Source organism: Octodon degus, unplaced genomic scaffold (assembly GCF_000260255.1).
Source record: "Octodon degus isolate 3935 unplaced genomic scaffold, OctDeg1.0 scaffold00330, whole genome shotgun sequence".
In the NCBI taxonomy this organism is placed as follows: Eukaryota; Metazoa; Chordata; class Mammalia; order Rodentia; family Octodontidae; genus Octodon; species Octodon degus.
Window position 1 is genome coordinate 1,049,079 of NW_004524906.1, and position 19,515 is coordinate 1,068,593.

General features: G+C 40.0%; 1 protein-coding gene and 1 pseudogene across 1 annotated transcript in view; both read right to left on the reverse strand.

The window, feature by feature from the left end:
• The window catches only part of LOC101570406 (cyclin-Y-like protein 1), a 48,729-nt gene extending 45,028 nt beyond the window's left edge, over window positions 1–3,701 (reverse strand). The window contains exon 1 of the mRNA XM_012513132.1: window positions 3,477–3,701. Coding sequence (XP_012368586.1) covers window positions 3,477–3,701 — 225 coding nt within the window. The remainder of the gene's footprint in view (window positions 1–3,476) is intronic.
• Window positions 3,702–6,935: 3,234 nt separating this feature from the next.
• On the reverse strand, window positions 6,936–10,741 carry LOC101570810 (annotated as a pseudogene).
• Window positions 10,742–19,515: the final 8,774 nt, after the last annotated feature.

Consider the following 19,515-nt stretch of genomic DNA (forward strand, 5'->3'; position numbering starts at 1 on the left):
AAAACCCTTCTAATGTTCTTAATCATTCTCTAAACTAGTAAGCCTACATGATTTTAATAATACACGTATACTGTATGATACAGTATGTATTCATCCACTAAGAAATACATACTGTAAACAGTGTACTTTATTTTGACTTTATATTCTTTTAATATGTTAGAATTAACATTTTTAATATCTTGTAGCTCAATTTTATTTTACTTTGTAGAGTAAAAGTCGGAGCAAAAACAAACAGAAAAAAGACAGAAACAAGGTAACATGCAACAACACATATATCACAGATTTTCAAAACAGGAATCGCTAGTTAACAATGCTTATTATATTTTTTATTTTTATCACCAATATGTTGCTCAAATTAACAGGCATATTTATGAAATTTTGGACAAATAATTGAATATTAATGCTTGTTTTCAAGAAATATCAAATTTTTTCCTTGTCTTTTTAAAAATTATTTTAAGGAGAGTGTAATAATTGATAAGACACTAGAAATGGCACACACTTAGAAGTCCAAGATCAAAGGTATTCAACTGTGAGTTTTGTATTACACATTGCTGTTCTCAATGTAGTTGCTCAGATTGCATGTATCAGCATACAGAACTAGGCAAGGTGAAAACTGAACATTAACTGCTATTTTCAAAAAACTTGTTGGAAATTATTAGTACAATCACCTCAGCATCCTGTATATATATTTACATGTTTTCCTCCTTTCTTTTTTCCTATCTTTTCTCCTTTCTCTCATCTTCATTGTTCAATACTTAAGTTCAAGTTCTTTCCATTTTACTATATCTACCATAGCTTTCAGGTTTTATTTATTCTTTTATGTTCCTACACTAGGGAGACAATATGATATTTACACTTGTGGGTCTGATTTAGTATAGCCTCTAGTTGCATCTACTTATCTATAAAGGCTTTGATTTTTTCTTAATTTATAGCTGAGTAGTGCTCCATTGTATAAAAATACCACATCTTTTTCATCCATTCCTCAAGTGATGGGCATTTTGGTTGTTTCCAAGATTTGGCTATGACAAATTGTGCTGTTATAAACAGGGGTATACATATATCACTATGATATGATGTTTTCAGTTCTTTTGGGAAAATACCTGGCCCCCCAAATTTAAAGACCCAATCCAAAAATAGGCATCTGAGATAAACACACACTTCTCAGAGGAAGTAGTACAAGTGGCAAATAAATATATAACAAAATGTGCCACAGCACTGGCCACTGGAGAGGGGCTTATGAGATAACTCAGTAGACTAAAGCACCTGCTTAGGCAAGCACAGGGACCATGGTTTGATCCCTGGCACCACATGCCACACCAGCCCCCAGGGCAGGGTGAGCCAGTCAGAGTCCAAGCATGGTGGCTCATGCCTGTAATCCCAGCCCTGGGGAGGCTGAAAGCAGGAGGATCACTAGAAGCCCAAACTTCATAGTGAAACCTTGCAATAACTAAATTCATTTTTTAAAAAATTGAGATACCGTCTCTCCCCAGAAAGAATGGCTATCATAAAGATATCAACTTATAACAAATGTTGGAGAGGCTGTGGGGAAAAAAAGGAACCCTTCTCCACTGCTGGTGGGAATGTAGACTGGTATAACCACTATGGAAATCAGTGTGGAAACTTCTCAAAGAAACTAGGATTGGAAGTCCCATTCAAACCAGCTATTCCCCTTCTGGGTATTTTAATATAAATTCTAGACAGGAATTTTTAAAACCATAATTACTATTCATTTAAATAAATATACAGTACTATATAGCACCACAAAGACCCCTGGTATAGTGAAAAATCCATGATAAATAATTTAGATTAATATTTTGGAAAACCCATGAAACAGTGAACCCATGAAAGTTGAACCATGAAATAGTGAAGGACTACTATACCTCTACTGTATATTTAGCATCTGGTGCTGTTTCTATGGAAACTTGAGAATAATAACCAAATGCTGAAGTTGAGAATTCTTGTCACTTTAGTGAATAGCAACATTTTATTTTCCCTACAGTGCTTTTGATCCAATGTCTTGCTCGATAAACGCTACTGAGGTGAGCTACACCAAGGAAGTGAGCTACATCCCTGGCTGTAAACATTCCATTTTCTAAGACAAATAGAAATGAAAATTTTTTAAAAATGAAAATTAACCATAACATCCAGAAACATAAAACAACACACTCTATGCTTATAAAGTATTTTTGAATATCTCAGATTTAGTGTTTATCATTCTCCTATACTTGCCTAACCTCTTGCAAGTTTCTCCTCAATTCCATTGTCCACCCCATGTTAATTCTGTTCCCAGAAGAAATCCACGGCCTTCATTAGTAAATCCATGCCATTTTTTTACATTTACTTTTATTCTTATCCATTAAAATAAATGTGTACACATATGACAGAGACCTACCTGTTGCTTATGAATTGTATAAAAACATAAATGGAATTAAGTAAGTCTGCAAAGGTTTTGCTCAAGGACTGAATTTGTCACATGCACCACTTCTGTGTCACCCTGTGCTAGAAGTTAGCCAGATGATGTCTTGCACTCTAATTTCTCACTTTTGCTTCTTGCTCAGCAGTACACAGAGAATGCACAGGCTTCCTTTGTATTGAGGAGAGCCGAAGTAATGCACATCATATGATAACATATTACAAATCATAAAAATTATATACTTGTGTTTTCCCCTTTTATTATTACACATATATTATTACATATTCCTCCTCTACTAATTTTTTCTAAGATCAATCAGTGGCTTACTTTACACCACGAAGCAGAGTAAGTTTTGAGAAGTACTTACATGCTTTGTGTTTAAAGGCTCAAAACATAGATTTTTCTTTCTTTAGTGGGTTTTGAATATACTGAAGTTACAAAGGCATGTCCAACACAAGGCTTAATTAATCTAACAAACAAACCAAGAGCCCAACTAAAGTTAAAATGAAGAAGAACTTTAAGATATTTCCTGAATAGTAATGAAATAAATTCTGTCGCTGAAATGAAATAAATGGGCCAACTCTACATACATCTTTCTGATAAAATATTTTCCACTCCAATGGACTTAGTGTTTGTTACACTGTAAACCCAGCTTTCAGAGAGGATGGGGCAGGAGCATTCCAAGTTGAAACCTGGGAAATTTAAGTGATATAGATAGACCCTGTCTCAGAATAAAATTTTTAACAAAGAGCTAGGGATAGAGCTAAATGTGAAGGCCTTGGATTCAAACCACATCACTTCAAATTCAAAACAAAACAATAACAACAAAAAAGGCAGTCTTCATTCAAGAATCATCTTGTTATCTGGATTGTTCACGTTCCAAAATCATAGGGATAAAAATCAAACATCTGGGCTTTTCTCTCCAGAGTCAGCTTGAAAACCCTGGCACAAGTGCCCAACACCAAGAAATCTAGTTCCTATAAGGAAGAAGCCCCAGTACACCCAGAGTCCAGGGATGGCAGAGGGTGAGGCCTTCATTTGAAGGCAGAAAATATCCCCCTACCTCCTTACCTTTGGGCCTCTCCCAGTCACTGATGTGGTACAGGTGGTAACCATCCTTCCTTCCCATCAAAAACTCCTCAGTTTCTTGGGAACCAAGTGCTTGTGCTGCATCTCCAGCCACCACCCTACAGATCTCAGACTTGTACTGTGGCTTGCCTGAGTGCTTGTGCTGGCCCAGCTTGAGTCTGCCATTGGGGGCTCTGCAGCAGGTTGCACTGTTCCCCATGGGACACCACTACACTCTCATTCAGCTGTACCCAACGAGCTCAGCAGTGCAGAGGCAGGCTCACCTGCTCTACCTTCTACTGGTCCCTGCCCAGAAGACAGGTCCCCACTTGGTCACCTGTTCCCCAAGCCTTCAAAGCCAACTAGTCTTCTGTGAGACTGTAATATGGCTTTTAAAAAGGGTAGAGATTGAACAAGTGTTGAGAGGCAGCCACTGTCAAGTGAGTAGGTCAGAGCTCTTCTCCTCCTTCAGCCACTTCCTACCAACTGAAAACACTAGGCCAGCACCTGCCAACTGGAGCACATTCTGTGGTCACCAGGTTACCAGGAGCCAATCATAACCAGAGTTCCACCTGCCAGCCCACCCAACTGGCAACCACGCACTTGATTCAAAACATCTCACCCCACCTGGGGCTGACCAGCCCCTCACAGTCAGGGTCTAGGATGTCTTTTTTTGATTCGTCAGCTGCTGCCGGAGCCTCTCTGGATTTTGTAATTTGACAAGTGCTGTGGATCAATAGACATTATAGAAAGCCCCAGTTAGTGAGGTGCAAGTTCATGGGCAGCTCAACTTCTCTGAGTCCCATAGCTTTCATTTTCTCATAGAACTTAGTTGTATCAAAATTGTTGATTATTTCTATACCTAAATGTTTCTCTACTGTCTTTCAATCAAGTATTCATTTTCACCTACAACTTGAGATTCTGGTCTTACTCTCACTAGAGAGTTCTAGCATTTTTAATGAGACTCAGGGCCCCTCCACATTTAAAATAGGGGCCAAACTGGCCTTTCTAACTGTGTCTTCTGTCCCTCCTACTGCACACTATTCTGTATTTTCCCTTTTTATGTAACAACTCATGAAGTAGAAACTTCTGTTATGAACTTTAGGAATCATAAAAGTGGGGCTCCAAGGTCCTGATTTGATAAGGACTATAGAAACAGTTAACATTCATTAGTACTACATGTTCAGCATTGTTCTAACTGAAATACTCATGTAATCCTCAAATACAATTCCACTTTACATTTTACAGAAGAAAACTGAAATGTAGCTTACAAAAGTTGCATTATATGAGGCACAATAGATCAAATTGGAAACAGAAGGATTTTACTTTAGAGTATATAGCAGCTCAGCTGATAAATCCAACATGATTAAGCAAAAGACAAAGGACAGGTTCTAGCTTTTATGTACTTGGCTAAGAGGGCTGGTCTTCCACATGGAACTTGTGGATGGGCCAAAGAAGAATAAAAGCAGTTTGTCAAGATGTAATGGTTTTGTATCTTGGTAGCCATGCTCAGACATAATAGGATGATATGAGAACACAAGGTTATAACATTTTACTTAGAGGGACAAAAGTTACTACTTCATTATGATTGCTGAGGATGAGGCTAGAATAGTCTGGCTCTTAAACAGTATAGGTAACAGAACTATTGCATTCTCACAGTATTATCTTTTAAAGAAGAACTTGTTTTTTCCAGTACTGGGGATAGAATTCAGGACCTTGCTCTTGCCAGGCAGGCACTTATTCTACTGAGATATCTCCCCAGTCCAGGAACATTTTTTTTTAATGTGAGATTTTTTAAAAAACAATTTTTTTGTGTGTATGTGGAACTGGGGATTGAACTCAGACCCTTGAGCTTGCCAGGGAAGTGCTTATTCCACTGAGCAATCTCCTCAGCTCCTAAAAATGTGGGATTTTAAATGCCTTCTCTTCATCAACATTAAGTCCTTTTGTTTGCCAGGCACTACATGTATGAAATGATACCACAGTAAATGAATCTGAGAAAGTCAAGAAATAATAAAGGCTTAAGAAGTAGTTCTCTGGGGTCTTACTGCTGAACTGTGCTGGATTATAGAATACAAGCCCAGATCAATTTGACTACAATGTAGATGATGGTGGAAGAGTTTGTGTTTTAACCTAGAAATGAATGTTATTGTTCAGATTTAAAATGACCCTCAAAACCTCATGTTCTTGGAATATGGCTGGATAATGGAGGTGTTATAGCTGACCTACTGTTAGAAAGTGAGATTGGTTGAAAGAGGTGGATTATGAAGTGCATGTTATGGTTTGTGTCTATATGTCTCCCCAGTGCCTCATGCACTCATAGGTGAAGCTTTTCAGATGTGTTTAGTTCTAGAGTGCGTGATGCTGGGATTATGGAATTAGTCTGCTTATTGGTTTGGCAGAGTTCTGGGTAGGATTAAGGTTTCCATGCCCTGGGTGTGAGTGCTGCCCACCCTAAGGGAAGGTAGTCTGGATAAAACATAAGCAGAAAAAAAGATGGTTGCTTGCTGATCCACTGCTTATCTGCCTTCCTACCTTCTGTCCATTATGAGCTGTTTCAATTCTGTGATGCCCCTCTGCCCTACCACCCTGCCTTGAAGCCAGCCAAATATGAACTGAAATCTCTACAAACTGTGAGATACAATAAATGTTTCCTCTTTTAACTTTAGGTGCCAGATATTTTGTCTCAGAAATAAGGAAAGTAACTAAAATAGGGAATGATGTTTTCAATTCTTTTAGAAAGATGCCCATAAAGGAAATAGCTGGGTCTGATAGGCCAAAACTACAGCAAGCACTTACAGCCTACTTGACTAGGAAGGATTTTACCTTACAACATTGTGAGCTCTGCTTGAGGGAGAAACTGCATCTGAAGTAGTGAACTTCCATTCAGCTGTAGGCTGCCCAGTGGTCTTATCAAGAAGTTAGAGTGCAAACACCACTATAAACTCTGTTTGGAAAATCAGTTTCTCTCTCTCTCTCTCTCTCTCTCTCTCTCTCTCTCTCTCTCTCTCTCTCCTTTTTTATCATTTAAGACTTTTATTAATAGGTGCTTGCAGTTTGTTGACTTTTTTGAAAAAGTCAAGTTGTAAACTTTTATTACAAATTAAAAATGAAGTTCTCAAAAAGTTTCAGCTTCACCAGATATGAAATAATTTAAAAGCCTTTAAAAGTGTATTGAGTAAAACCGGGCTTTAAAAACAAAACAAAACAAAACAAAACAAAAAACCCACATTTGTCTTTACCAAAAAGAGACATCGTTAGGTAAAAATAATTAAAAACCCCATGCTGCACAGATAATGCAGATAGTTCTAGTTATCTAGTCAATGGGCAAAAAACAAGGACATAAGGTCTTCAGTTCCAACCTTTTGTTCATTTCTTATTGCTAGAATTCCCTATTCATTTCTTTCTTGCTGGATGACTAAACCAGATGCTGGTAGAGACGTTAAGCCAGGCTTTACTCAGCCCCACCCTGCTCAGCCTTGGGAGTGGACAGACTTAGCTGGTGGATCACTGCTTTTGTCTCTTTGCCATCTTGTGGTGTAGGGTTTTCTGAGCATCTGCATCAGTTAATTGAAGTTGCAATGGCACCAACACTGAGGTGGCTGCTGATCTTGGGTTTCATCTCCTTGATGTTCCTTATCTTCTTCTTCTAGGCTGTCTTTGGTAAGGAGGGCCAGTGAGGAATCATGGTCTATAACTGTGGTCAATGCCCATAGGGTAAGGTGGGAACCTGCCTGCAGTTGGGCCGGCGTTGTTGGGCCTGGCTTTATTCTTTTCCCTACTCTCACTATTCTGGTAATTCTGCTGGTAATTGCATGGAGGACCCCATGACCTAGGTAGTGTCTATAATGGTTATGATTTGCATATTTACTGCCTTGAACTGGAGCTCCACCAGGGCCTGTAACATTTGCTGCCTCCGCAACTTTTTCTCCTTCAACAACATCAAACTCCATAGTCTCTTCATTTCCTACACTGTGAAGGTACTTCCTGGCGTTCTTCTTCTTCATGACAGTCTGGTGTACAAATACACCTTCCTTAGTGTCATTCCTGTTGATGAAACCACATCTGTTTCTTAGGGCAACGTCTACAGGATCTCACTACGTAGATCAGACTCGTAGCGATTTTCTTGTTTCCAGCCTCCCAAGCACTGGGATTACAGGCCTGCACCACCATGCCCAGTCTCAATCAACATCTCAGCACGGCCTGGGGGTGGGGCTGGCATGGTTTGCTGGGGATAGAGTACCGGCCACTGCGCTCTGCCTAAGCAGGCGCATTAATCCGCTGAGCTATCTGGCCAGCCCAATATCCGTTTCTTACACTGAACCATTTTACTGTTCCCAAAACCTTCATTGTGATGACCTTCTTGTCTCCACCAGCAGGCGCTACCAATGTGAGGCCACCGGGCCACGGCTCCCTGTGCTGCTGCCCCTGGTGCCTCGCTTGGTGTCAGCAGTGCTGAAGGCGGAGGGGTGGGGGTCGGAGGGCGGGCAGCAGGTGACTGCTGGGTCTTGCTTGGCGTTGCTGCTCATGTTTGTGGTGGAGGTGACGGGGGCCGGCTGCAGCAGTTGCGCGTCCTCTCGGGGTGTGCAGCAGCGGTGGGGCTGCTCGCGGTTCTCTGGGGTCCGCCCTCAGTTCCCACTACTGATTGAACTCAGTTTCTTCTCTCTCTCTCTCTCTCTCTCTCTCTCTCTCTCTCTCTCTCTCTCTCTCTCTCTTCCTACCTTCCTTCCATTCTTTCTTTCTTTGCTTTTTTTTTTCATGTCAGGGATTGAAATCAGCGGTTTTGTTTCTAGCATGGTTTTATTAGTGATATCAATGAAATACACAAACCTCTTCAGGCCTTTTCTTTCTCACAGAGCAGCAGCACTGCATTTTTTGCCTAATCTTCCGCTCAAATTAGTTTTCTCCAGAAAGAGCACATTGGAAGTCAGTAAAATACTATGGAAGCTTCAGAAGTACACCAGTGTCATTCCGGAAAGTTATGTAGACATCTCAAATAGAATGCTAAATCTTAAATTTCTAGAAAAAGAACAAATCAAGCTGAAAGCTTGTGTAAGAGAATAAATTATAAAGATCAGAGCAGAAATTAATGTGATTTAAAGTAAGAAAATAGTACAAAGAATCAAAGAGTTGGTTCTCTGAAAGATCAAATAGCAGTATAAGACCTTAGACAATGTTGTTGCAAAAAGGAAAGAAAACCTCAAATGCATGCAACTAGGAATGAAAAGGGTGAAATCGCAATAGATCCTGCAGAAATCCAGAAGATCATCAATATCTACTTCATGAAACTATTCATATATATATGAACTACCAAAGCTGAATAGAGAAGATACAGGATTTCTAAATAATCCTTTATCAATCAATAAAATTGAAGATGTAATTAAAAACATAGCAACAAAGAAAAGCCCAGGCCTCAATGGATACACAGGTTTGATGAGAAAGGTTTGTGTGAATATACTTAGGAGAATAATTTAAGCCCATACCTCATATGAACACTATTGTAAAGATAACAATATTCAATGTATCAACTATTGCTATTCTCCTATTATTTTGTTATGAAATTTTAATTTCCTTTTTTCTTAGAAAAGAAACATGACAGAATTATTCTGGAAAGTTCATTAGACCTCTAACATAGAGTGGTGTCTAGTGAAACACTGAGGACTATCCAGGACTTTCCATCATTTCAGGGCAACATGAATCTCCCTATGTCAACATGCCATTTACAATAAAAGTCTAAAAGAATACATTTTACAGACGCATAGTACAGATAGGCAGACCCTCCAGGGACAACCTATGTAATTCATGCCTGGAAAGGAGTTTACCCTCCAGCATTGTGATCTCTAGCTTTTTTCAGGGAGAAACTGCACCCAAGGTAATAGATTCCCATGCACATCTATGCTGCACAAAAGGTTAATGAACATCTTAGTGTGAACACACCAGTGTAAACTACAGAAGGCTTTAGAAAGATAGTTTGCCTTCTAACATTGAGAACTATCCAGGGCCTTTAAGGGAGACAGATTTTCAGATATTTCCCCTATGCACAACTGCCATTCACAGGAGAAGCCTTAGAGAAGTACTCTCTACAGAAGTATAATGAAGAAAGGAAGGCATTCCAGTGAGTATCTACAGCCTGCGTGACCAAGAAGGAATTTACCTTCCAACATTGCGGGCTCTAGTTCATTGCAGAGAGAAATTGCACCTGAGATAATGGACTTCCATTTACTTACAGGCAGCAAAATGGACTAATGTATATGTTAGTGCCACTGCCAGTGTAAAATGCAGTGTAAAACTTTGGAAAGTCTCTTTGGCTATTAACATGAAATTATTACCAGTGAATCACTGGGATCTCTGGGACTTTTCTTTTCCAAAAAGCATTGCACTTTGTAAGCTAAAAGGTCTTTAACAGTATAAAATTCAGGGAATTGCACTCTGGTAATGTGTAATTCAGGTATTCTGACACTGCAGTGAGTGTGCATAGGCTGGGTTGCATCTTTACACACCTCAAGCTCCAGCTGCTTCAAGTTAGGAACTTTATCCGAGGTTACCCTTTTTCATTAGTTCCATGAGGTACAATGAATCAATCAAAATATTACTGCAGACCCTTCATGAATACAGCAGCATCATTCTGGGCAGTCAATTGAAGTTGTGACATAGGTTAGCTTTTAGTGAAACATTGAGAATTATCCAGGCTCTCTCTTTGCCACAGGGCTGCGCAGGTTGACAAATGCTAAACATCCGTTTACCACAGAAGACTTGGAGATGTATGCTTTTCAAAACCCTAGTACAGATAGGCACATGTTGCAGTGGGAACACACAAAATGCATGCTTGGAAAGAAATTACCTTGTAAAATTCTGAGCTCTAGTTCACGGGAGCGAGGGACTGTACCTGAAGCAATGGACTTCCATTTACTTCAGTGCTGCACAATGGACTAATGAACATCTTACTGTGATAACACCAGTGTTAACTGCAGACTTTTTCAGGAAGGAAATTTGGCTTCTAAGATAGAGCTGTCATCAGAAAAAAACACCCAGATCTCTAAATGTCTTTTCTTTCCTACAGAGCATGATTGCACTTCATAGACAAAACTGGCTTTCATAGTAGAACCTTTGTGGAAGTACACTCTGGAAATCTGTGATGCACGCATTGAGGCACTGATGTTATTATAGAAAGGATGCATTACTTGCTGGAAGTACATCCTTACACAGTGCATGCTCCAGTAGCTGCTTGTTAGGACCTGCATCTGGACCATACACCGCCATTCACTTCCGTGAGATACAATAAATCAATGAATATATTATTTTGCAAGCTTCCAGAATATAGCTGCAGCATTCTGGAATTTCAGCTAGACTTGTAACAGATTGGTTTGTAGTGAAACACTGAAAACTATCTATGAGCTTTCTTTGCAAAGGAGGGCTGCTTGGATCTCCCCATGGGAAACAGCCATTCACAAGAGCAACCTGAGAGATTTGCACACTGTAAAAGTGCAGATAGGCTGACACACCAGGGAGTACCTGCCACCTGCATGACTAGGAAGGAGTTTACACTGTAACACTGGGAGCTCTAACTGTACTACAGAGACAATCTGCAGCTCAGCTAGTGAATTTTAAATAACTTGAATCTTGCACAATGGTCTAATGAATAAGTTTGTATACAAACCCTGGAGTAAAGGTACAGGAAATTTTGGCAAAGGCAGTTTAGTTTCTAACATGAAGCTTTATTAGTGAAACCCTCAGATCTCTGTAGGCCTTTTCTTTCCCACAGAGCAGCACTGCAATTTGTAGACCAAACAGGGTTTTATGGTATTATCTTTAGGGAAGTCCACTCTGACAATCTGTATCGCAACCTGATTATACTCACTTCAGTGTACGGAAGTGATTATGCAAGGGTTGCGTCACTTGTTGGAAGGACATCCCACACTTCAAGCTCTAGCTGCTTCTAGTTTGGAGATGCATGTGAGGTCAACCTCTTCCATTCACTTCATTTGTTTTCATTTTTAAGTGCTTTTATCTAAACTTTTTTTTAAAAAAGAAAATTAAAAATGTAAGAAAATATTAGAAACAATATTTTACTCTCTTTAGAATGAAATTTTTGGGGCCAGGCAAATAGCTCAGCAGATTAAAGCACCTGCAAGCAGGTGCAGGGGCCAGGGGTTCAATCCCAAGCCTGCTATGCTGGCCCCACTTCTGGGACACTGAGATAGCAATTGAGACTGGGCATAGTAGTGTGTGCCTGTAATCCCAGCTCTTGTGAGGCAATAAACAGGCGGATCACTATCAGTCCGATCTAGTAGTGAGACCCTGAACACCGTGTAGCACCTTCCCTAAAACACACACACACACACACAAAAAAAAAAACTTTAAAAAAAAGTAAGATCTGGGATTACAAGCATGGGCTACCATGTCCAGTTTTGGTGGCTAGCATGCAGTACTGGGGATCATACCTGAGTCTTTGCACTTGCCAGGCAGGCACTTAGACCACTGAGCTATCTCTGCAGTCCTCTGCTTTCTCTTTATTTTTTATTAATTTTGTTTATTTTTTGATCCTTGAAAAACTCTAATGCTTGATGCATTCAGAGTATGCAATCCTTGTTTGATTCCAGAGACTGCCAAATGAATAAATAATATGTTCATAAAAATGATAGGAAATTTTTAAAAAATGACAGGAATTCAACAGTGGTTTTTTTTATTGCATATTGTTGTCTTCAGATTAGTTGTACAGATCACAAGATACAAGCATATAAAACTGGTCAAAAAATTAAAGAGAAGAAAAAAGTTTAAGCATTAACTATTGCTTTCAAGACCATAAATATCAGCAGCACAATTATCCAAGCTATCCTGTCTATATACATATATTTTTCATTTCCCTTTAGAATATATTTTTGCTTCCTTATTTCTTTTCTCCTTTCCCTCATCCCTGATGTACCTTCCCTTTGTAAAGTTTCTTTCTCTTTCACAGTATATATGTTTATATTTCCAATTTTATTTACTTTTTCAGATTCTTACTTTGGCTAGACAATATAATGTTTAGACATGTGAGTCTGATTTGTTGCACTTATGAATAGGATCTCTAGTTGTACCCACTTATCTATAAAAGTCTCAAGTTTATCTTTCTTTATAGCTGAGTAATACTCCCTTGAATAATAATACCATGTCTTTTTTATCCATTTCTCAGTTGAAGGGCATTTGCATTGTTTCCAAGATTTAGCTATTACAAATTGCACTGCTATAACATGATGGACATATACCAGTGTGGTACAATATTTTCAGTTCTTCTGGAAAAATACCCAAGAGAGGAATAGATATATTGAATGAAGCCTCTAAACTTAGCTTCTGGGGAATATCCACACTTATTTCCATTGTGACTATACCAGCCTACATTCTCACTGAGAGTGGAAAAGGGTTCCTTTCTCAGTTACTTTTCTCTCATTGCTGGGAAAAAATATCCAGCACCCAAAATTAAGGAAGGAAAGGTTTATTTAGGTCATAGTGGAGGTTTCAATCCATACCTAGCTGGCTCCTAGGCAAGTAGGACGTGGCAGAGAACAGCAGTATGTGGCAGCAGAAAACAGGAAAACATGTCTACGGCCATACCACCCTGAAGCACCCGATCTCTTCTGATCTTGGAAGCTAAGCAGGGTGGGGCCTGGTTAGTACTTGGATGGGAGAAAACAGGGAAACAGCAAGAGCAAACAGGAGCAACCATGGCAACAATGGCAACAGACAGCAAGTTGTTCTTGCTTATGTTACACTCAGGCTATCTGCCCCAGGCTGGGTGTAGAACTCACCGTCATAATCCCAGCATTCCTTACACTCATAATCCCAGCAGCACTTATACCCATAATGCCAGCACTGGATCATAAATTAATCACAAAGTCTAAAAGTCCATCTCATGCCTGTATCAAAATTTGGGAGGAATAACTAGACACAAATTGTAACAGTTCCTTTTTCCCCATAGCCACTCCAGATTTTGTTATTGGTTGACTTTTTGATGTTAGTCATTTTAGCTGAACACTAGCTCTCCCAAACAGAAGCAGTTTAGAAGCAATGTATTGCAGTGTAAACTTTCGGAATTTATTTTCTCCCATGTAAAGTGTCAATGTTACCACTTTACACAAAACAAACATACAGAAAGAGCCTCCATGCTTGTCATATTAAGGTAAAATACGTGTCCACCACCAACATACTCATGAAATCACTCACAAATTATCAATGAACAGCCACACATCATGAATTTATAGAAAATAAATGATATCATTGCCATATTCATGAAAACAAAAGAGAACAGAAACATAGTAGATGAAGGGCTCCTTATCCATTCTTGGATGCAAACACAGCAGTACATGCTTACATTCCCAGCACTCAAAAGGTTGGAGGAGGAGGAGGATCACCACAAGTTTAATGACAGACTTTGCTGTATAGTGAGTTAAAGGCCATGCTGTATCACATAGTGAGTTTGTCCAGAGAAGCAAACAAAACATTAAAACACGAATAGGACCTATAACAGAGAGAAGAGAATTCATGTCTTCATTCTATGAAGACCACAGACAACTAAACACCCATCAGACACAGGATTGCTCAAATCTTTCTTTCTTTCTTTCTTTCTTTCTTTCTTTCTTTCTTTCTTTCTCTTAAGTACTTAGTACAGGGTCTACAGGGTCTCACTACACAGATCAGACTCATAGTGATCCTCCTGTCTTCAGCCTCCCAAGCACTGGGATTACAGGCATGTGTCACCACAGCCAGTCTCAAATTACCATCTCAGCAGGGCCTGCATGGCACTCCCGGGATCAAACCCTGGTCCCTGCACCTGCCTAAGCAGGTGCTTTAATCTGTTGAGCTCTCTGGCCAGCCCTCATTCCTAAGTTTTGTGAGCCACTGGCTTCTTAAATACTCAGGGATTTAACTGCTTTAATACTACATAAAAATAGTTGAAATACCTAGATTTAGCTGAAGTATAAGTATGAGTAAAATAACTGAGTTTTAGGGCCAGTGAAATAGCTCAGCAGCATAAGTACCAGCCTGGTAAGCAAAAGATCCTGAGTTTGAATCCCAGTATCAAAAGAAAAAAAAATACTGATTTTACCAGATGATTTTTGCCCCTATCATGAAAACATTCCCAAATACAGTGGGAAAATATGTATACTTTGCTTCCAAACTCTCCAGAATAGCCAAACATATCATTTTTGTCTATATTATCTTGAAATTCATTTGTTTCATAATACATAAATTTCAGATTATCTTCCCTTATCCTAAAGCACACATTATTCCATCATTTTGCTAGTGGGAATAAATGTCAGTGGGATAGCTTAGACACACTGTATACGAATTCAACATTATAGTATGGGATCTGACTGTGATTTGCAAGTGATTAAAGAATAAAACCAGCTGATTTTAACCAAAACAGATTAGCTAATATGGTCTGGCTGAAACTGACCCAAACAATGAAAGAGGAAATTAGAAAAATCAAGAATAAAAAAAATCCCAGCAACAGAGAGCACTGTTAGCTCTGGGTAGCTGTTCAGTTTGCACTTTGCATGCAGCCTTCTCTATAGAGAATTTGTGGTGGATTAACTAATGGTCACTTTGTAACCCCCAGGTGAAACACATCAGGGTGGTTCTGGATGTGGAAGGCCAACCTGAGGATTGTAGCCAGCAGCATGAAAAAAGAGAACTGCAGGAGGAGATGGCATGAAGTTGATCATGCTGTCATGCTGGTTTTCCTGATATGAACCCACGTCTCTCATTCTGCTGGTGTAGACTTTATAGCTTCTAGTATTCATCTTGGGGCCTTCCTAGTGCTGGTCTTTGGTACAGACTTGCATGAGAAAGTGTTGTGGTCTTGGCCTCCAACTGGACTGGTGGAGGAAATTGCAATGGGCTGTAGGATTTCAGCTGGATGCTTGAAGAACATTATTTTGGGATCCATGCTCTTACAAGGATTCTTTGAGTCTCTACTATGTGGAAAGATACCCTCCATTCTTTTGCATTTCATTCTTTAGGTGAATACAGTAAAATAATCCCATAAATTATCTGTACTTTATTAAATTATTTCCCCTGTAAATCCTGACTACAACAGAATTGCTTCCTTGCCAGCTGAGACAGTGATAGTGGATTTTCAGGTTGATTCTTTGGTGAGATGCCCAGTGGATGAGTGAAGCATAATTCTCCATCAATCTAAATGACACTCCAAGGTGTGACCTTCAGGCCTTCTCAGGTCACTCACACAATGATCATTGGCATTGTTTTCCTCCTGTGCTTCCAGGACAACTTGAATTGATTAGAGTTTATTATGAGATAGGCATCCACTATGATGGTCCTAGCAGAAAGCCAGCTGAAGATGGACAGAATCTGTCTTAACTGAGAGGCAGCAAAACCTTTTCCTTGGATTATGAGAATTGGGTCATTTGTGGCAGCAATAGAAGAGCAACTGAAAAGTAAATACTAGTAACAGAGGAGTTGATGGTTTGCCTTGGTATAGGAGAACAAGCATTTTTCAAGCCTTTGGAACTGGCATGAGCAAGGAGTGTAGAAAGAGTGGGAGATGCAAGCCATAGAAGCACTGAAATGCTGTAAGCAGAGCATATGATTGATTCTGATCAGAGCTCAAGGAGTAGAGTGATGATAGGAGGGGGCAGTGAAGGGGACACCCAGAGTGCTTCTGTGGAGATGACAAGTTCAAAGACAGTTAAAGCAGAAACCCTGTAAGTTACACAGGCCAAAATTCACTCAGCATTTTGCTATACAAAGTTTAGGCTGGAAGATACTTGCTTTAGTTGTGTTGGACTGATACTTTGGGTGGAAGAAATTTCAAGGCTGCATAATACGCAAACTGTGGTATAGGTAGTACTTTCAGGCTTTTGTCAAATTTATGATATTCTAGCAGGAAAACAGATCAAAAGAATTGGAAAAACTTGAATTTTCCCTGAGAATTTTTTAACTGAAGGGTCAAGACATTTGTTTCCTGAAAAGATTAGGACCATTAAAGAAATCTAGTATAGGCCAGGGAGATGGCTCAGTGGAATAAGCGCTTCCCTGGCAAGCACAAGGGTCTGAGTTCAATCCCCGGTTCTGGAAAAAAAAAAGAAAGAAAAGAAATCTAGTATACTGTACAACTAGAAATAAGATGCCTGAACAGAATGTAAAACCTCCAGTACCCATCCATTTAGAAACACTGGTACAGCTGTGTTGATCTTTCAATTTATAAATAGTCCCTTGGACTATTACTCAAAACGATCTTGTGAAATGCTTCCCATGAATTTCTTTCTTGATAAAGAGATATTGCAAAGAGCAATGAGTGCAGTCCCAAATTTAGAATCAAAGTTGAGGGTCAGGGGTGAGAGTCTGTCCAAGGCTGAACAGCTGGAGCTTGATATTCATAGACAATGTCAGAAACAATATCAAACCATCATGAAGTGAATCAGGCCTACTCACCATGGGAGGCAGAACCTTTCATATGCCAACTGGGAACACAATTTCTTCTATTTTTTTTTTTTTTTTTTTGTGGAACTGGGGATTGAACTCAGGCCCTTGTGCTTGCCAGGGAAGTGCTCAATCTACTGAGCCATCTCCCGGGCCCCACAATTTCTTGAATAGTGGTGTCCACACTGAAATCAGGTCTCCTCGTTGGGATTATGGATTCACTGAGCAATGTCTGGCAATATCAACAGACACACATGGAGATGCACATTTGTACACACACACACACACACAAAAAAAAAAAACAGTGTATGAAGAATAATTGGTTATTTAAGGGAAAAACTTTCCCCACAATTCAGGGATTTCTTGACAGATGTAAGGATAACAGAGATTTGGTATCTATGCTCACATATTAATGAGGCATATGAAAGAAGAAAATCTCCTGCCCCTGCCCAGTATAGATTCAAGGCCTTGAGTGGCTGGGGAGCAAGGCAAGGCTTCCAGACTGGAAAGTTACATGAAGATCGGGGAGGAAGACAGTGGTTGATACATTGTGTCAACTTGGCTGTTTGACTCCACATCACAGGTCTAGTTGGTGGAAGTCCCGCCCTGAGGCACAATTGGTTCCACCCCAGAGAGACTCAGCACAAAGAGACCCTAGAAAGGTGCTGAGGAAGGAGTGGATGTTCCACTTCTTCGGAGGAACTTCAGTCTTCGCACTCGGCTTGGATTTCATCACCTGGCTTGCAGCACAGACTCCAGCTTGGATCCTTTACCTTCTGTCCTACACTCTTCAGCGTCCATCGCAGACTCTTCAGTCTTCCGTCGCAGGCCCACTAGCTGATGAATAGAGACTTGTACGGAGCACAGCAGTGAGACTCAGACCTTGGGACTGAATTCTTCAGTCTGGGGTGTGCAGATGCCCTCTGCACACTCCCTCATCTGACTCTGCGGCTGACTGTCTCGAGCCAATCTTGTAATACTGTATATCTTGTGTTAATATCTATCCCTTGTATTATATCTGTTCCTCTAAGTAAAACACTGACCAATACAAGGCTCAATAGTTTGAGTGACTGGGAAAGGCAAGCTTCCAGACTGGAAAGCTACATGAAGCTGGGGGAGGAAGACAGTGGCTAGCACCAGCTGAGATTGTGGGATCGGGCTGGAGCATACTCCAGTGCAGGAGCCAGTTAAGCAACGTAAAATAAGCTTTATTTCAGCAACAGCTTATTGAGAGCAGTGCTTGTGTCATCCAGGACATAGAGCACACATTCACAACCCTGCAAAGGTTCAGGAGCAAGAACAGGTGCAGTGCGTGCAGCTGTTCACAGCTGTAGCCCAGGTGGATGCCTACAATGTTAATAACACCGCCTGATTTTCAAAGCCTTTGTCTTGAGTAGTAACTCTTGCTGTCCTATGAGGTGGAGGACAATCCACAATGTACACAGCCAGGCCACTTCACTATGCCTACATGTGCTCTTTGCACAACTCTTATGCACATGTCTAAAATACCTTCCCTGAAATCCACTCAAAATCTTTGCTGAAATGGACATGTTTTAGAGAGATCTAAGTTGCAAGCAATACTGGATGTGTAAGAGTTTCCTTACAATCATTTAAACACTAGAAGGTGTACAAATTGTCCAATAAAGAAAAAGTCAGACACAGTCACTAATAATTTTATAGTTTAATGAACAATCATCATTTGCACAAGATCATTGCGATAATAGTAACAGAGGTACAATTCCTACTAAGGCTAACATGTGAAGCCCAGACCCCTAAATACAAATAGGCCCAATAACAATCTGCGTGCAACTTGGCATTCTTGAACATAGGCTGACAAAACCTTAACAATCCAGTAATCACTAACTAGGACACAGTTAGTGATTGTGTTTTAGCTAAGTTTTTGTACAGCAGACTGCTCTGTGGCCTACCATGGAATACAGGTTGGAAGGTCAGCTACATGGGCAGCAAAGTGAGGCAGGAGGATGGCAAATTCCAGGGCCATCTGGAGAAATTAGTGAACTTAGAGAACGGAGGGAAAGCCTGTTTAAAAATAAAAGGCTTGTGGACGAATCTCTGGACTTCAATACATGGCAGCAAAAGCAAAATAAAAATTTAGTATAAGATATCTACTTAAAGAACTGTACATTTTTACCAGAAAATTCTTGCAATATGTGAAAAAATTTAAATCCCAAAATCTATGCACAAGACAAAAAAAAAAAAATAAGTGAAATACAGAGGAGCAACCTTGACAGAGATTGACACTGAATTTAGTGATGAAGTTTGAACTAGGAAATGAACACAAGCATGTAGCCTTTTCCTGTACTGATGAGCACAATGCAGCTTTACATTATGCAATAAATGGAAATAAGAAACATAACTGTGTACAAATAACTTTAGCAGTTTTGAAGGCTGTGGTGCTTGAGCAAATATGGCACCCATGCAAGCAAAAGGCACTCCATGTTCATTCTCCTTAATAAGCCAGTGCATTCCTGTGTTTGTAAGCCTACCTAAAGTGTCTCCAAAGGAGAAGTCCTTGGCTTACCCTGACTTGCTTGCTGGTAGGAAGCATGATCTAGAGTTGTCTCTGGGGAAGGAGCACAGCTACTTCCTGCAGC